The sequence below is a fragment of the Ambystoma mexicanum genome, chromosome 6q (genome assembly GCF_040938575.1).
Source record: "Ambystoma mexicanum isolate Mex_15411 chromosome 6q, UKY_AmexF1_1, whole genome shotgun sequence".
NCBI classification, from domain to species: Eukaryota; Metazoa; Chordata; class Amphibia; order Caudata; family Ambystomatidae; genus Ambystoma; species Ambystoma mexicanum.
In genome coordinates this window covers 1,469,228,398-1,469,246,289 of record NC_090937.1, presented here as the reverse complement: position 1 = coordinate 1,469,246,289, position 17,892 = coordinate 1,469,228,398, and the positions used below count along the sequence as shown (strand labels likewise).

Sequence of the window (17,892 nt, the reverse complement as noted above, 5' to 3'; positions counted from 1 at the left end):
GACGCTGTGTGGCCAGGCAAGCTACGCAGGTTTCCACCATGTAGAGTACTTTCTTTTGTATGCTCAGCATCCAGAGTTGCGACTTCAGATAGGCCTGAGTTTTCATCATGCCCTGGTGCTGTTGATGAGCAAGTTGCAGTGCTCATTCCTCTAGCGTTGTTGGCATGACAATGCGGTAGCCCTTCAGAATTATTCCTGCTTGGGCAATGGTTAGTTTGGTGCGTATTCTGAATAGGGCCTGAAGTTTCTCCTGAGACGCTGCTGTTCGACCTGCTACTCCAATAACAAATCTTTCCAGTCATCTGATTGTATGGTGGCCTTGACTGGCTGGAAGCATTGATCTTGTCTTCATTATCTCTTCCACCATAATCGCCTTTGGTCGAGCCCATGCTACTACTTGGCTGCATGCTCTTCAGTCTCCTTTGCGTGTTCTTCCTCTTGATATGTCGCTGGATGCGGATGTTACGACAGATAATCAGCCAGGTTTTCGGCACCCGCCCAGTAGATGACGTCTATGTTGAACGATTATAGTTGCAGCATCCATTTTTCTAGGTGGGTGGGGTGCCGATGCGCGGAAGATGGGCACTAGTGGTTTGTGGTCTGTAAACACTTTGCTGAGTTGGCCGAGGAGGTAGACTTGGAAGTGGTGGCATCCCCACAAGATCGCTAGGACCTCCTTCTCAATGTGGACATAATTTTGCTCGGTCTTTGTGGGAGCTCCACTAGCGAAACCAGTGCGATATGTGTTTCCGTTTGCGTCAAATTGGGTCAGTACTGCTCCAAGGCCACCTGGGCCGGCGTCGACTAGCAGTTCAGTGCTCTGCTTGACATTGAAGACCGCCAATTTTGCTTCTTTGGTGAGCGAATGTTTCATTTGTTTGAATGCTTCTTGTTTTTTACTCCACTCCCAAGGTGTCCTCCTTGGTGAGACTTCGTAGTGGGGCCCAGACAGTGGCTAGGTCTGGGATGAATCTGATGCCGTATGTGGCCATCCCCAAGAAGCTTCTGACCTCTGAGACCGAGCGGAGCTTTGGCAGTCTTGATGTCGACTTTTGCCGGGTCTGGCGACACGCCTTCAGCATTGAAGACATTACTGAAGAATGCTAGTACGTTCTTGCCAAATTCACACTTCTCGGCATGCAGAGTGAGGCCAGCATCCTTTAGCCGGGGCAGGATAGCACGGAGGTCGGTGTTGTTCTTGTTGGGTCGTTCCGTACACAAGAATGTCATACCTGACATTGGTGGTTGCTGCCAGTCCTTGCCGTACTCTTGGAATCTTGGAATACTTGGAATACTTCGGCTGCTGAAGATATTCCAAAATTGAGTCTGTGGTAGCATGGGAGGCCAATGTGCGAAGAGAATGTTGATATATCTGGATTCCGGTGCCAGGCTTATTTGATGGTAGCCTGAACGTACGTCCAGCTTGCTGAAAACCTTGGCACCAGTCAGTTCTACTATGAGCTTGTCGATTGTTAGGGTGATATGCTGTTCATGTCTTACGGTGGCGTATAGTAGCCTCATGGCGATACAGATTTGTATGGCATTCGGTTGTTTTGTTTTGAGTCACCACCATGGGGGATGCCCATGGGGTGGGTCCTGATGTTTTCTCAATGATTCCTAGTTCAAGCTTTTCTGGTTCTGCTTCGGCTTCTTGCAGGTGAAATGGCACTCTACTGTACCTTACTGCACTTGGTTCAACAGTGGGGTCAATGTGTAGTTTAATAGTTTGCCCTTTTAGGCATCCGATTCCCTAAAATAATTTTTCTCCAGTAGCTTGTCGACTTACGTGAGTTTGGCGCTGAACGCGAAGTGTACGACTTAAAGCTTCTCTGCTGTTTTGCAGCTCAGCAGGGTTTCTATCCCAACGTCAACTACGTAGATGCGATGGGGCGCAGCTACAGAGCTTTGTAAGAGGATGTGTTCTTGGAGGAGCTCCAGTCGATCCTGCTGTGATCCAAAGTTACAGTGCAGATAAAGGCATCCGCGACGAATAAAAAGGAAGGTGCAAACCCATGAAGTAATGGAGCTGGCAGGAACGGGTTTTTGAACTGAAGTACACTGCGTTTTAATAGTTATGACACGAGAAGTCTGGGACGTTTGCAGGCAGCGAATCCAAGATGGTGTTGCATTAAGAACAAAGGAAAGGAGCAGTCCGATCAACGTTTATGCGTCTCCGACAGTCTCCTGCAGATCCTGAATTACCCTGGCAAATGTATGCTCTAAGATTGGAGTGAATGGACTGAAAACAATGGCACCGTTGCGTGAATATGTGAGTGACCAGATAAGGGCCTTTGTGGGAAGATGCAAGTCATAAGCTCCTTGCTGTGACTGAAAGAACTGCGGCGCGATCCAGAGGTGAGGGATCTAAAATGGCACTCGCCCGATGACAAAGGAAGGAGCAGTTCCATGATAGAAGAAAAGGACCGGTACTAGAGCTGGCCATAAGTGCTGCCGGCAGTCAGGAACCGAAAGCAGTTCACACTTAGCACCTCGAGGCACTGTATGGAGGAGGCGGCGGCGGCAGAGGATACCCCTGCCGGAAACAAAGGACGTTGCCGTGAATATCTCGCCACGCGGCTAGGCAGTGGAGTGAGAACACACGTGGCCACCCAGCACAGCAATCGGAAACAATCAGGTAGCCCGCAGATAATGGGTGTGGACTAGCAAATACACAACGAGATGCAGCGGCTGCTGTGAGAAGTACAGTGGAGACGCCGAGACAAAAGACTGCTACGGTCTGGTGCGTGCACCAGAGAATCTGAGGAACATGGCCCCCTGAGGAACATGGCCCCGCGGCGTGGCTGGGGGCTACGACACTGCCCGACACGCCTATCGGAAGCCCAGAGGATAGGGCTGGCACCCAAGATAGTGCTACGAGGTGCACGGAAGGAGCTGCCTGCACCCGAACGAAGAGAGCTGTCCGCACGCACCTATCCATAGTGCGATGAGGATACAAGGTGGCAATGGAGGGCAACAATAACAGCAGCTGGAGCGCTCAGCTGAAGCTGCAGCTGCCGCCCGAGTTGCATCGGGCACAGATTGTGAAACGCTAAGACTCCTGCAAAGGGGATTGCCCTGCCAAACACACCATAGGACTGCAGGGCCTGGAGCAACTGACTCTGTGATAACAGGAGCCGCACAACGCGGCCGTCGACGGGCCATAATTAATTGGTCCGGAGTCCCGAGCAGCTCGCGGACAAATGCAATCCAACTGGCAGGACACTTCGGATTCACACAAGGCGCAGAAAGTAATGGCTAGGCAACAGGAACAGTAACGAATTTGTGAAACAACCGCCGGGGCCCTTAACGAACTAAAGATGGCCGAAGTCTGACCCCAGTCCTACCTGATAATCTGGGCATCCCCTTGGATGCACAGCAACCCATGGACAATAACAAGCAGGGCCAGAGGATGTGTGAGAGTGTACACTGTGGAAGGGTTGCAGAGTGCCAGCCGGAAAGGCTTGACTAGCGAAGCGTTTGGGCCCACGCTCAAACAGCAGAGGAAGCAAGGTGCACAGCCTGTGTGAGAACAGAGAGCAATAAAGCCCTGGAGTGCTGAGCGGCATAAATCACATATAGATACAGCCAACGCACCCGCTGCCCTGAGGCCGCTAGCAGAGTTGGAGAGGGGATCCACACGGTCACATGGGAGGACACAATCCATTCCTGCAGCTAAGAGGTAGTTTCGGGATGCTCCTGGGGTGGCCCCCCTGGGCTCAGACGATAACAGAAGTCTGCCCCCGCTGGGGCTGAAAACCACAAGGGGTGGGGCTCGCCTATGAATTCTAGCTGCAGCGCCATGTCCAACAAACCTCTCAGACTGAAGGGCAAGTAGCCTACGCTAGACTAATATGCCAGGACACCGCCTGGCCCGGAAGGAGCCAGGAGCAAAGACAAGGCCCCCGCTGGGAGCGCGCTACCATGGGCACGAACCAGGAGGTCCTTGCAGCGATCGCCGACCTGATGGTGGCTTGGGAGACCAAGCTTGAACTGGCCGTGACCGAATTGAAAACCGCGCTGGAGCCCAAAGTCGGGGCGGTGCAAGAGGAAGTGAACCTTCTCCGGCAAGATGTCTGATCACTGGCAGAGCACACTGAGAACCTTGAGAAAGAGGTGGGCCTGAACACAGCAGACTATGCTTCACACAAATCGAAACTTCACGCCCTGGTGCAGCGGTGGGCAACCTCGAAAGCAGGGTGGGGGAGGCAGAAGGATGTGCCCGGAGGAATAATATCTGCATCGTTGGTCTGCTGGAGGGAGCAGAGGGTCTCAACCCCATGGAGTTTGAGACTATGCTGCTGCAGGAGATAACTGGAGGAGTCTTGTCCTAGGGGTTCTCGGTGGAAAGGGTGCATAGGGCTCTAACGTGGAAGCCGCCGCCGGGCAACCCACCTAGGCCGGTGATCGCTAAGAACCTTAACTATCGAGAAAGAATCCTTGAACACTTACATAAGGGCGAAACAATACAAAGAGGGACAGCGAACATAACTGCCTACCCGGATGATACCCTGATGGTGCAACGGAGCGGTATGAACTTTGGGACTGTCAAAAGAAGACTGCGAGAAGCGGGCCACAAGTACATGTTGCTCTACCCGGCGAAGCTAAAGGTTTTCCATAAAAATAGAACCTTGTTTTTCGAAACTCCAGAAGACGCTATGGGGTGGCTCGACATGCAAAGCTGCCCCCAGGAGTCGGGCATCCAGACGGGAGAAGGAGAAGGAAGAGATAAGTAACGTACAGGGGGAGCACCTGAAGGTGTCGTGGCTTAAGACTATGGGACTTGATTATAGTCACTGACGCAGCTTATGTGCGGGTATGCACAGGTTGGACAGGAACATGATTCGTGAGCACTGAGACTATTTCTTGGTTAGTGAGCCTCGCAGAGCTAGTCTTTATACCCCCATCTAGAATTGCTGGGGTCCTAGCCTGGGTGTTCCAAGGCAGGACCAACGCGCGGGGGAGCCTGAGATCCAGGGCTGGAGCTGGGCACCTGTTGGGGTAGAGTGGGGAGGGGGAGGGAAGGGGTTGTGTGCAGTGGTTTGTTGTAGTTGGGGAGGATGTGCAGTTGGGGTGTGAGCCTACACCCCGGGAAAAACGAGAACAACCATGGGAGACCTTAAGATAGTTACTTGGAATGTCAGGGGGCTCAAAAGTTATTTGAAAAGAAACAAGGTTATGATGAACAGAAAGTGGACATAGCCTTGTTACAAGAAACTCATTTAACTTGGGACAAATTGGAAGTGATACGGAAGAAGTGAAAAGGGACGGTAGTAGGTGCGGCATACTCAGCCTATGCAAGAGGGGTAATTACAAGAGGGTGGCCCCATTGTCCCGTTCCAGCTGTTGCACTCTGCAGCGGAGTCAGATGGCAGGATGGTGGTTATGAAAGAGCTGGTGAAAAATAGAGAGATATGTGTTGTAAATACTTATGCCACAAATCAGGACACGGATGCATACTTTAGAACCCTGTATGGTAAACTCAGTGGTAGTGTGTGGGGGGGGCTGTGCTGTGGGGGGTGATTTTAATTGCATGTTAAACCCAAACATAGATAGATCAGACACTAAAGTAGACAGACCCACTCTGGCTGCAAAGGCACTGCAGTCATTATTGGCAGATGTTGGGCTGGAAGATGCATGGAGGTCACGCCATCCGTAGGATAGACAATATTCACACTATGCGGCCCTTCAGGGCTTATATACTAGACTACACTGCGTTTGTCACGCATGAACTAATGACTGAAATAACGCGTGCGGAATACAAAGCAAGAGTCCTCTCGGACCACTCGCCACTGATGTTAGTGTGGCAGTACCTACCCCCGAGATGAAGGATACCCACATGGCGCATGCGTGCAGAGGCGCTGAAAGACAACGTATTCAGGGAGGATATGCGGGAGGAATTAATAAGTTATTTTGAGATGAACACTGGCAGTGTTAAGACAGCGGGCACAATGTGGGAAGCCTTCAAGGTGATGGCGAGGGGGATTGCCATAGCCAAGTCTAGGGGACTGCAGAATGGGATCCTGACCCAGTTGCAGGAAGCTGAAAAGGAGCTAGAAAGGGTGTCGGAACGGGGTAGTAATACTAAGGAAGACGCGGAAATGGTACTCGGCCTGCAACAGAAATTTGCTGTATACTGGGAAAAATTATGCAACCTTAATTATAAAAAGTATATAGAGAAAACATGCAGAAGGGGGCAAACCAGGGAGAGTCCTGCCTTGGCTCTATAAAAATGAGACCCCTAGGCCCCCAATTAGAACGATAGTGAAAGAAGATGGAAGCATAGCAGACACACAAGAGGGGGTTAATCAGGAATTTGCAGAGTATTATAGACGCCTGTATAGGGATGGGACAAAAGCAACAGCGAGGAGATAGGGGACACATTGGAAGATATTGGACTACCCCAGATCAGTGCAGAGTAGAGGGAGGAGCTAGATGCACCAATCACCCTAGAGCAACTAGAAGAGGTAGTGAGGCAGCTGTCCACGTGTAAAACCCCGGGAACTGATGGACTCCCAAGCGAATTCTATAAGGCATATAAAACAGAGGTACTCCGCTTCCCCCCACCACTCTCGCTGCTGGAGATGCTTAACGAAGCATATGAAGCTGGGAAACTACCGGAATCCTTACGTGAAGCGGTCATTATGCCACTTCCCAAACCCAATAAGCCTGGTAGTGACTGTGGCTCTTACAGGCCTTTGTCGTTGTTAAACCAAGACGGCAAGATTCTAACAGTGGTCTTGATAAAAAGATTCAAGGTCATCAATAAGTTAATACATCCCGATCAGACAGGATATGTCCCGAATAGGAACATCTCAAATAACCTTAGGCAACTCTGAGTCATTGAACATACTAATGGAGATGCAGGCGAGATGGCAATAGTATCATTAGATGCGATCAAGGCATTTGACTCTGTCAAATGGCCCTGGTTAACTGCGGCCCTAGCCAATTTGGTATGGGACCAGGATATCTTAAATGGGTGAAACTGTTATGCAGCGCGCCACTAGCTAGAATGAAGACAGGAGCTGTAGTTTCTGAAAGGTGGCAACTCAGTAGAGGTACCAGACAGGGATGCCCATGGTCCCCCATGCTGTATATTTTAGCCTTAGAACCCCTGGCGATTTATTTAAAACAAGCAATATGATGCAATAGGTATTGTCGTCGGGGAGACACCACATCTAATTTCATTGTATGCAGATGACATGTTACTGTATTTGCACTACCTAGAAGAGAACCTCCAATATATATTGGAAGTGATGAAGAGGTTTGCAGAACTATCAGGTATAGCTGTGAACCCCAGTAAGTCCTGTAAGTGCTGATCCTACAGATACCGTGGGAGGTTACCACATTCAGATATCTTGGGCTAGACATATATCATACGGTAGAAGCTGAACATGGGCATAACACGGAGAGAACAGTTAAGAAACTGGAGAGTAGCATGAAGTTTTGGGTGAAGCTCCCCTTGGCAATGATGGGACGAGGGGCGATGCTCAAGATGGTGGCGCTGCCCAAATTGTTGCACTGCTTCGCGAACATCCCATACTCAATACCCAGGAAATTCTTTGCTAGGCTGGACGGCATATGCAGGGAATCCTTATGGCAAGGGATGAGGAATAGGGTAGCCCTGTGGAAATTACAAAATCCATACAAGAAAGGAGGCATTAAATTACCAAACTGGGAAGTCTATTATGTAGCGAGCCAACTACAATAGGTAGCCAAATGGCTCTCTGATGAGCCTACCTTAGAACACGGGCTGTTTCAGAGGGACTGCGCCCCATACTTTCTACAAGAGATGATATGGTTGCCTAAATCGGAGTTGGGAGGCCGCCCGGAGATGTTGGGCCTTGGGTGGGGGTGTGGCAAAGAGCATGCAGATTAATGGACAAGTCATCCCGTGCTCCCCACAGATCCCATTGGTGACAGTGGTGGTAAGAGAAAAGCAACTGAGGCTAATGATTAGGAAGCACTGGGAACCGGTGGGGATAGCAACGATGGGGGATGTGTGACAGGAGGGGAAGATACTGGAATTTGGGGAGCTGGTGGAACTAATGGGGTTGATGGTGGGGCAATATATTGCTTGTCACGGGGTGGTGCAACAAATTAAAGATACCTGGTCTGAAGTGGCACTGGCGGAGGAACGGGACGCCACTATAGATACGATATATGATATAGCAGAAGGAGGACACAAAACATCTAGATTATATGAGATGATAATGTCCCAAGCGGGCAAGGAGGTGGTGCAACTTAGGCTGGACTGGGAAGTAGTAGGGGCCCCAATGAGTTTTGGGATGTGGGAGAGAGCACAAGGATATGATAAAAAAGTATTGAGAAATGCTAGGTTACAGCAGATACAGTTGTATATAACTCACAGGGCATACCTGATGCCACAAAAGATAGCTAAATTTAAAAACGCCGGACGTCAAGTGTGCCCAAAATGTAATGAAGAAAATGCGGGGAATGGTGCATATGCTTTGGGCGTGCCCATTGATAGAGAGAAACTGGGGAGAAATAGCACAGAAAATGGAAGACAAAGGGATCCACATGAAGGTGGATACTGCGTGGCCTTGCTTGATAGGAGGGTTCCCCAGACCACGTAAGCTTAAACATGTAAGCAAACTGAAAGATCTAATGTATGTCCTAGCAAAGAGAAGGATTGTAATGGGTTGGAAGGCATGTCATAGACCCAAAATGGAAACGCGGTGGAAGGATCTGCAGAAGTGGGCGGAGGCGGAAACAGTGGTATGGCAGGAAGCGTGTAAAGGGGAGATGGAAGAACAAGCCGGAACCCTACCAGGTTGGAGGCAACTGATTGCTGATTTATTTGGGCCTTCGTATGACGGACCAAATGATGGAGACTCAATGAGTTCTGTTGAAGAGGAATCCCCACCACAAGAGTTAGAGACTGGAAACGAGGGGGAGTAGGCTTGAGAGGGGGAAGGGACAGGGAGATACAGTGGGCTGGAATACAACAATTTGTTTATTTGTGATTGACATTATGCATCCACTGTAAGTTTGGTTTGAGTTGTTTTTAAAAAAAAAATAAAATCAATAAAATTGTTTTTTTTAAAAAAAACTACGTAGATGCCTGTTCTGCATGACGTCCCATTGTGTCGTGTTGGATTTATACAAGCTGTACTTTTTTGTCTCATAACTGGGAAGGTGTTTTCGGTTATTAGAACCTTGCCAAAGGCATCACATTCCCTGTTGCCCCGTGTCAATTACAACCTTCGTGGGGGTTCTGTCGGCTACGACCAAGCACGTTGGTCGGACGGTCTTCCTTTTTGTTTGTGGAAGTCTTCCTTGGGTCGACTGCAGAGATTAATTAGCTGAACTTGCTCACTCTTCTTCCTGGGTCGCCTCCCTTGCTTGTCTTGGGGTGAATTGCTGTCGGAGGCATTGTCATCACTCCCACTGGTCGCCCCTTGGCTTTCTGCCACTGCATGTGCTTTCCTTTTGTTTCGTCCGTTGGTCGTGGTTCTGGGGGCTCGTCTTGTTTCTTTCGGGGCAGGAGTTTGAGGCAGACAGCTGCAAAATGGTTCCATCTCTTGCTTCTGGCACGTGACACCCAGGGCTGGGCACGGCTCACCCTTATTCCACTCCACTTGCATGTGTCCTGTCGTTTGTTCGTTGGCCAAGGGCACCTGCTGGGGTTCTTTTTCATTTCAGACCATGAATTGATTGCTGCAATGCTCTGTGTCTTTTGGGTCATCGATGGGTAGTCAGTTCATGGCAGCTTCAATTGCTGTTGCTTGTTCGTCTGTTAGTCCTCTGTCTGCCCATGGGCAGAATGCCGTAGAGGGACTTTTTTTTTTTTTATTTTTTTTTTTTTTTGACAAAATGGCCGTACACAGTTTCTCCGACGAGATTCCTTGAATGACATGTTGTCGCACTGCAAAGTTTTCGTCAGGGAATTTGCATCCTATGGCCATCTCACGAAGGTGTGCATGAAAGTCATCAATTCTCTATCCTGGTCTTAGTCTGGCCATACTCATTTGGAAATGCTCGTTGTCTGGGTTGAGTTCCGGCTTGAACTTATTGTTTAGAGCTGCCTCGACTGCTTCATAAGCAGTGATTGTTCCTCGGTCTGGTAGAGTGTAGAACAGCTGGAGGGTAAGAGTGCACAGGTTGAGCATGAGTAGCGTTCACTGTTCTTCTGCTTCCAGGATTCGTTTTGCTTTAATGTGGAGTTCAAATTGTTAGAGCCATATCTCATCTCAGAGCTGCTCCTGTTGCATATCACTCGAATGGGCGCATAAAATCGGGTTTTGGTATGGGCCCATCCTTATTAGCATTAGCACTCCTCCTGCTTCAGGGCGTCTGTCCTCCAGTGTTGCTTCCTGACAGGCTTTCCATGGTTTGCTGGTGTCAGAGGTTGGGTTGGTGGCTTTTCCGGTGTTGGGCGTGCAGTGGTACGTGTAGGAAAGTTCAGTGTACCCATTTGCCCTCTCACTGGCTTGGTTCTGGTCCTTTTAGCTTTAGTGTTATTTTTCTTTTTTTCTTTGCTGTGTACATCTGTTAACAGTATCTTTGGTTCAATTGTTACTCTTACGTCCTGTCCCCTTTGCTCCATACTTCATGGGTGTCCCTCGCTAGGGAAGGGAGACGGAACCTTTTTCCCCTTTAAATTTGGAAGCACGTGGGGACACGGCCCTGGGAGCATGTGCTCCCCTGACTCCGCCCACCAGCGCCACTCCAGGCTCCCCTTTTCCGCATTGACGGGAACGGGCCGATTTCACCAGCGCTCATGGGTTTGGCTTCGGCCATGTAATACCACGCGCTTTTCCCCGGATACTATTTCTATCTTTTTGCCTTCTTTTTGTCAATCAGGTGCTTGGTCCTCTGGCGCCACGCACCTCCTTCTCGGCGCATGTCGACTTCAGTGGACTTCGGCAGGTGTCCAGCCTGCGAGAGACTCTTTGCTACGTCAGAACCCCACATGCTCAGCCTCCGCTGCCTTGGCCCCGACCATGGCTGGCAAGGTTGTACTGCGTGCGACACACTGACACCACGCGCACTGAAGAACAGGCTGGCTAGGTGGCGGTAGCTCTTTGAAAGGTCCCCACCAGAGGACTTAAAGGACTTCTTTAGACAGAGATCGAGGCCCAGGGGAGGGCTGCTATTTTCCATCGCACCAGCATACGTACCGAGGATAGTCCAGCTACCGGCCTCACGGCCTAGGGGTCAGTAGACCGTTCCGTACACCGTGCTGAGGGACAGCAAGGTTTTTTTACCAGGTGTACACCAGAGGGGCAACACCCTACTACGGGCCTAATGTCTGAGGAGGGCCTGCAGCAGCACTACCATCGACACTGCCCTGGCCTGAGCTGCAGGGTAGGTCTCATGCTCCACCGCCAAGAGTCTTGGAGGAGGCTGGGCCCAGTGAGCCAAGCACCACGACTTTGGCTTGTGGCGCGCAGCTCAACAAAATGGCTGCTGCGCCGAGCCAACATGGCCACTCGTCCGATGCCACTCCTAGGAACGGAGCAGGTGGGAGAACGAGTTTTACGGTGGGACTGGTGCCAACCAGGTACGTGGCCTACAGTTTATCCATCAGCAGCGCACGGCAGGCTCCCCCTGCAACTGAGTTGAGTAACGCCCCGGCCCTAGCAGCCTCCAGCCACTCTGTCAATATCTCCTGCCACCTCTTCAGCCTCCGAAGACAGGTTCTCCAAAAGGTTCCTGGCGCTGAGTAACCCCTCAAATGGTAGCCATCCTGCAGAATGCAAACAGGGCCTTGCTCCCTCCAGTCACTCCACCAGCGCCCATAGTCTTTCCTCCTATGGCTTAGGCGCCACAGGCCCCAGTGCAGCCTCTGCCGGCTCCTTCGATTCCGGCTCCCCTACCTCCCACAGTACAGCGGTTCCACACCAGCCCCCACCACAGATTGCGGCTCCGGTCTCCACACCGCATCCCATGGCACCCAACATTCTTCCCCCCGCTCGGGACCAGCCGGACACTCTGGTGGGCACAGACAAAGAGGAGGACCCCGACACGCTATAGTCAGCCAAGGCCTTCCACGAATGTCTTGCAGGTTTGGCGGAATATTTGGGCCTTCCTCAACCAGAGGTCGTGCAGCCAGAGGAGGGGGTCTTGTCAGAAAGATGTTGCCCTGGCCAAGAAGGGGTGGCCCAAACCACACTCTGCCCAACCTGTCAATCGGTGCCTCGACAGCAAGTATAGGCAGATGGAGGGGGATACACTCTTGCTGTCGGCTTATCCTCAACCGCACACTTCCGTGATCACTGCAGTGTCACTCTAATCTCAGCCTCAGTCGTCCTCGGCACTGCTTGGCAAGGAGGAGAAGATCTTGGAGGCGTACAGAAAGAATCTGTACTCCAACGCCTCTCTGTACCTGCGTCAATCCAACCCGTATGCAATGCTGGCAGCCGTAAACCAAAGGCTTTGGCTGGGAAGTAGCAGACTTCCTTCCAGGACTGCCAGTGCAGAGCCAAGCACGCTTTAAGGCGGGACTAGGAGAAGCCAAGCTGGTGGCGCAGGACCTGATGGAGTCCACCGTGCCCCACATCAATTCCTCTGGCTGGGCCATATGATCACCACAGACTTGAGGAGGACTGCCTGCCTTCGGGCTACCAAGTTTAACCCTGATGTCCAGGAACGCATATTGGACCTACCATTCGAGGGTAGTGACCTCTTTCTCTCCACCACCGATGAGGAATTAGATGAAAAGAACAGCTCGCAAACTGCGAAGTCTTTATTATAACGAAGGCCACGCCATTTCCAATACAAGGTGCTACCCTTTGACCTCGACTCAGCTCACAGGGTGTTTACCAGACTCATGAATACGGTGGCAGCCCTTCTCAGGGCCACCACATCTACCCGTACCTGGACGACTGGCTTGTCAGGGTGAGATCTCTGGAGGCAGTGCACCACACTTCCTCTGCACTTATGAACACACTCCATCTGGCTTGCTCTCAAGGTTTTCCTTCAGCTCATTGGGGCCAGGTCATCCTTATCCAGAATGACAACTCCACCAGCATGTACTATGTCAACAAGCAGGGGGTGGGGGTACCAGATCCCCTCCACTGTGCAGCCTAGCGGTCAGCATGTGGGTATGGGCCCTAGAGAACATCTACCTCACGCCGTCCCCCTCCCAGGGGAGTCTAATTTTGAGGCGTACAGGCTCAGCAGACTGGCAACGTATGCCTTCCCTCCCACACCGCTGGTCCACAGGAACCTTATCACCTCATCATCATTCTGATAGCTCCATGGTGGCCTATGAGACTGTTGTTCTCCAAACTTCTCAGCCTCACGGACAGACCACCCAAACACCTTCCGATGGGCCCTGCTCATCTTCTAGAGCAGCAGGGGGGCAGGGTCATCCACCCTGCTCACAGAAGTTGGCCCTCGTAGCGTGGTTCTTGAGCAGGTCATGCTCAAGCACCTGAGCCTATCACAGGCTAACCTGGAAATCATTCAAGACGCCAGGAGCAAGACTACCAGGAGCCAGTACAAGAGTAAATGGACTAGGTTCTGTCATTGGACGGACTCTAAGGAGATCGACCCCCCCCCCCTTACGTGCACGCTGGATGATGTGCTCTCCTTCTTGGCACTACAAGCACTCAGGCACACAGGTGGACACATGCCGCGCCTATCTGGCAGCCATATGGTCCTACAGAAATTCGGAGGAGGAGGTCTTCTCTTCCAAGCCGATAGTCTGGAAACATTTGGCAGGCCTGTCCAGGCTCTACCCGCCCATCAAGAATCTACACCCTGTGTGGGACTTCAATGTGGTGCTGGGCGCCTTGGCGCACAAGCCCTTTGAGCCAATTGTCAGCGGACATCAGGCTGGTCACCATTAAAACCGCTTTGTTAGTGGGCCTCACCTCTGCTCACAGAGTCAGCGAGATCCAGGCTCTGGTGGCCTCAGAACCCTATACCACTTTTCACAGGGAGAAGGTGGTCCTGCGGACATACCCTGCGTTCCTACCTAAGGTACCCCCCGCTTTCTATCTAAAAGAGGAAATAGTCTTGCCTATGTTTTTTGCTGACCCTAAGGATGAGGCTCAGAGTGTCTTGCACTGTCTGAATTTCAGACGCGCTCTTAAATTCTACCTGGACAGGACCAAGGGCTTCCGCAAGTCGGATGCACTGTCAACTTCGGGGGCTTCAGGCCCTGGTATCAGGCATCCATGGCCTCGATTGTCCAGTGGATGCTTTCGGCCACCAAGGAGGCCTACGAGGGGCAGCCCAAGCCACTGCCAGCTAACGTGCACGCCCACGCGGTCAGAGCCAAGGCCACGGCCATTGCATTCCAACAGCGGGTACCGTCGCTAGTCATCCGCAGGGCGGCCACCTGGGCCACCCCCTCGGCTTTCTGTAAGCATTACTGTTTGGACGCCGGCTCTAAGTCAGACGCGGGCTTCGAGAGGCGTTCTAAGGGACCTGTTTGCTTAAGGAGGGTCTCCTCTCCACCCTGGAGCTACATTCAGTTGTAATCGCCCATTCTGTATTGAGGAAAGGGGACGGAACGTAAGAGTAATTAATAGTTACTCACTAGTGATTAACGTACTCAGTCACTAGTCCCCTTCCCTACATACGTCCCACCATCCTCCCCCCTAATAATACTCGTGTCATTAGGCAATGTTAAATATTGTTGACTCGTCAATGGGGACGGAGGAGTGGCACCGGTGGGAGGAGTCAGGGGAGCACATGCTTCCTGGGCCGCGCCCCGCGCGCTTCTAAATTTAAAGTGGAAGGTTTTTCTGGTGAAAAAGGTTCTGTCTCGCGTCCCTAGCGAGGGATGCCCTTGCAGTATGGAAGAAAGGGGACTATGGACGGAGTACGTTAATCACTATGGTGAGTAACTATTAATTTCTTCGGTGGGTGATGGTGTTTGGATGTTTGTTTAGCCTGTGCTGTCAGTTTGGGCGGGGTGCGTGTGCAACCAGCAGGGGATCTGAGGAGATCCGCCACTTCCTCCCATCCATGTCGGGAGCACTTTGTGGGCTGGATCGTTTTTCTCGCGTTGCTTGCACGACTGTAGTTGGGGTGGCACCTCTTACCGCCAGGAAGCATCTAGCTTCGTCGCTATGTGCTTGAGTACCGCCGACTTTCCTTGATTGAGGGACGGGCCGGGTGCCTGGGATTACATTGCCGCTCTGCTAGCTGCACAGCCAGGGCGGGGCCCCAGATCCTGCCGACGCAAGGGTTCCTCTTTGCTACGTCGCCATTGTGATAGTCTGCAGGCTCAGGCTGGTAGTTGGTGGAGGCCTCGGCTCCAGCGAGAGAGCATAAATGAAACATGTATACTTCTTGGTATTCTACTATGCTCTGCCTAATTGAACGCCACCCCATCCTCACCCTGTTACGTGGGGTCGGGCTTCACCTCCTCACACGTGACCTGGCGTGTCAGGCACACCACAACACAGAGTATAGAGAGCCGATGTATTCTTAGTCTCTGAGGCACGTGTGTGGTGTAGCTGTAATGTAGCACTCGCGGTCCGGGGCTCTGATCATGCTTAACGGTTAATCCTGCTTATGGTGCCTGATGAATGCCAGCCTGCGCACTTACAATCGGCAGCGCCTGAGGCTTTTTGCCCCAGTCGCAGTGGATAGATGCTTTCCTCGGCTGGAAGGCTGCTGAGGCTCGTCTGTGCTTGCCCTGTCAGGCGTTCTGCCTGCAATCAAACGTTGTGACATTTGGATCTATCGGCAGCAGGCCGTGAGAATGCCCTGAAACGCAGGTGCTCGCTCCTCGGAGGTCTGCTGCTACCAAACATGGAGATCACCCGTTGTCAAAGCTCCATTTCTACGGGTAGCCGTCATCCCCAAACTCACGCAGAGGGCTCACAATGTCCCTGAACAACTCGTAAACAGCCACCCGACCTCCACATTACGAAGTCAAGGCTCGCAGTGACCTTTTTCACGGTGTTCGCCTTAAGGTTAAAGGAGGCTCCATGCTAATCTGCCAGGTCGCCTGCACCCCCTGGTGGTCTCCCGCTTTAAAAAAAAACCCTTCTACAAAACAGTCCTTTTGAATTTGACATTGAAATTAGACACTTAACATTACATCAACTGTAGTGTTTGTGGCATTTCAAAATATTTCTCAATTTGAAAGACCTTTAGGTCAAGCAACTGAGTGCAATGTCCTTGCCTTTGACGTAATGAGTTGCAAATATGTATCTGGGTGAATATGGCGCACGTTTTTCGAAGTCTTGTCTCTAGAAGCCATGAATCTGCATGACAGACTTGCCAGATGGGAGCAGGTATATACACACATGCACAAGGACTGAGATAAACGAGCATTGGCAGATCAGTGTTTAAAAGGGAACATACTGAGCAGCGAGGAATAGTTGTTTAGGAGTTGGGGGTGGGAGGGCGTGAAGCCTCAAAAGGCTAATATGGCAGGAAGGGACAGTGATTGGAAGGGATAGGTATATAGGGCATGTTTCGACAATGAGTGTGAAGGGTCACCAAGATGAGGTGGGCTTTGGGCAAACGGGCAAAAGAGGGACATATGCTGCAAATGAATGGCCCGACTGATCATCATAAATGTCACAAGCAACTGATTAAAGGAATCTTGCCAATTATGTAGCAATATCTTGTTATGCTGTTTTGCATCATGCTTTCTTACAATGTTTAGCATTATGTGGCACATGTAGTTTGCATGTTTGTTGCAGTATGCTGCTTAGCTGTAAGGTTATACATATGCCTCCACAGTAAGTGATTAGTTTGTTTTTCTCTTTAGGACATGCAGTTGCAGAGGAAGAGGCCCGGAAGGCGCATCAGTTGTGGCTTTCAATCGAAGCCTTGAAGTTCACCATGAAGACCGCATCAGGTGAAAATCCCACAGAACCCCTTGAGTGTTCAGTTCAAGCCATCCAATCTTGCTGTCCCGACAATGATTTTACTGAAGCCTTAACTGCAGCACTCCCTCAAGAATCTTTAAACCGTGGCATTTATAGTGAAGAAGCGCTGAGAGCACGTTTCTACAGCATTCATAAACTAGCACGTAGGGTGGCTCTGATTGATGAAACCAGGAATACTCTATATCAGTACTTTCTCTCCTACCTGCAGTCCCTTCTTTTGTTCGAACCAAAACAACTGAAACCCCCCACTGAGCTCCGCTCCGAAGACCTGGATACATTCAAGCTACTCTCATATGCCTCTTACTGCATTGAACGTGGAGATTTGGAGCTGGCAGCTAAATTCATCAACCAATTAAAGGGGGAGCCGAGGAGAGTGGCACAAGACTGGCTAGCTGAAGCCCGACTTACTTTAGAAACCAAACAAGTTGTGGATATCCTCTCCGCCTATGCCAGTGCAGTCGGGTTAGGAACAACTCAAGTGCAGTGACATTGTTAGAAGACAACTAATTGCCTAATTTGTTCACTTTTTGAAAGGAAATCAAAACCCCGAATTCTTGTAAACTTGTTTTACCAAATTGGGTTTTGAATTACATTAGAATGTTATTTACCAAAACGTGATGTACTGTTACTTGCACTCTTTCAAATCGCATCAAACCGCTGAAGTGAATATCTTTCAATCATTATCATGATACATTTAGAAATGCTTTCTCTACAATTAAACGTTTTTAAGTTCTCAGGTTTTACTGATTGGGCTTTTCATCAAACCAAAATAATATTTGTACTCCACCCACATCAATTTCTATACCTCTCGATCCACGTGAATAAACTAAGTGCAAAAAATGGCTTTTCTGTTTCACGCCTATTTACTGAATTCACTGCTTGACAAAATGTTATTATAGCTAATCTACCTTGCTTTTCTCGCTGATATGCTAACTGATGAGATCAGTAAATGGAATTACCTCAAGATGTTCAGAAAATCAGAGGGCTAACATTCAGCCGGAAGGGCAGCCTTAAATTCTTCCAGGTTTTGCGGTGAGGAGTTTCCCGTTCTTTTATCACAGACTTT

General features: G+C 50.5%; 1 protein-coding gene across 1 annotated transcript in view; it reads left to right on the top strand.

Annotated features, from left to right (window-relative positions):
* Positions 1-17,670, top strand: part of IMMT (inner membrane mitochondrial protein) — a 946,894-nt gene extending 929,224 nt beyond the window's left edge. Inside the window, exon 14 of the mRNA XM_069632176.1 lies at positions 16,706-17,670. Within this exon, the coding sequence (XP_069488277.1) occupies positions 16,706-17,313 (608 nt within the window). The 3' untranslated portion in view covers positions 17,314-17,670. The remainder of the gene's footprint in view (positions 1-16,705) is intronic.
* The last annotated feature ends 222 nt before the right edge of the window (positions 17,671-17,892 follow it).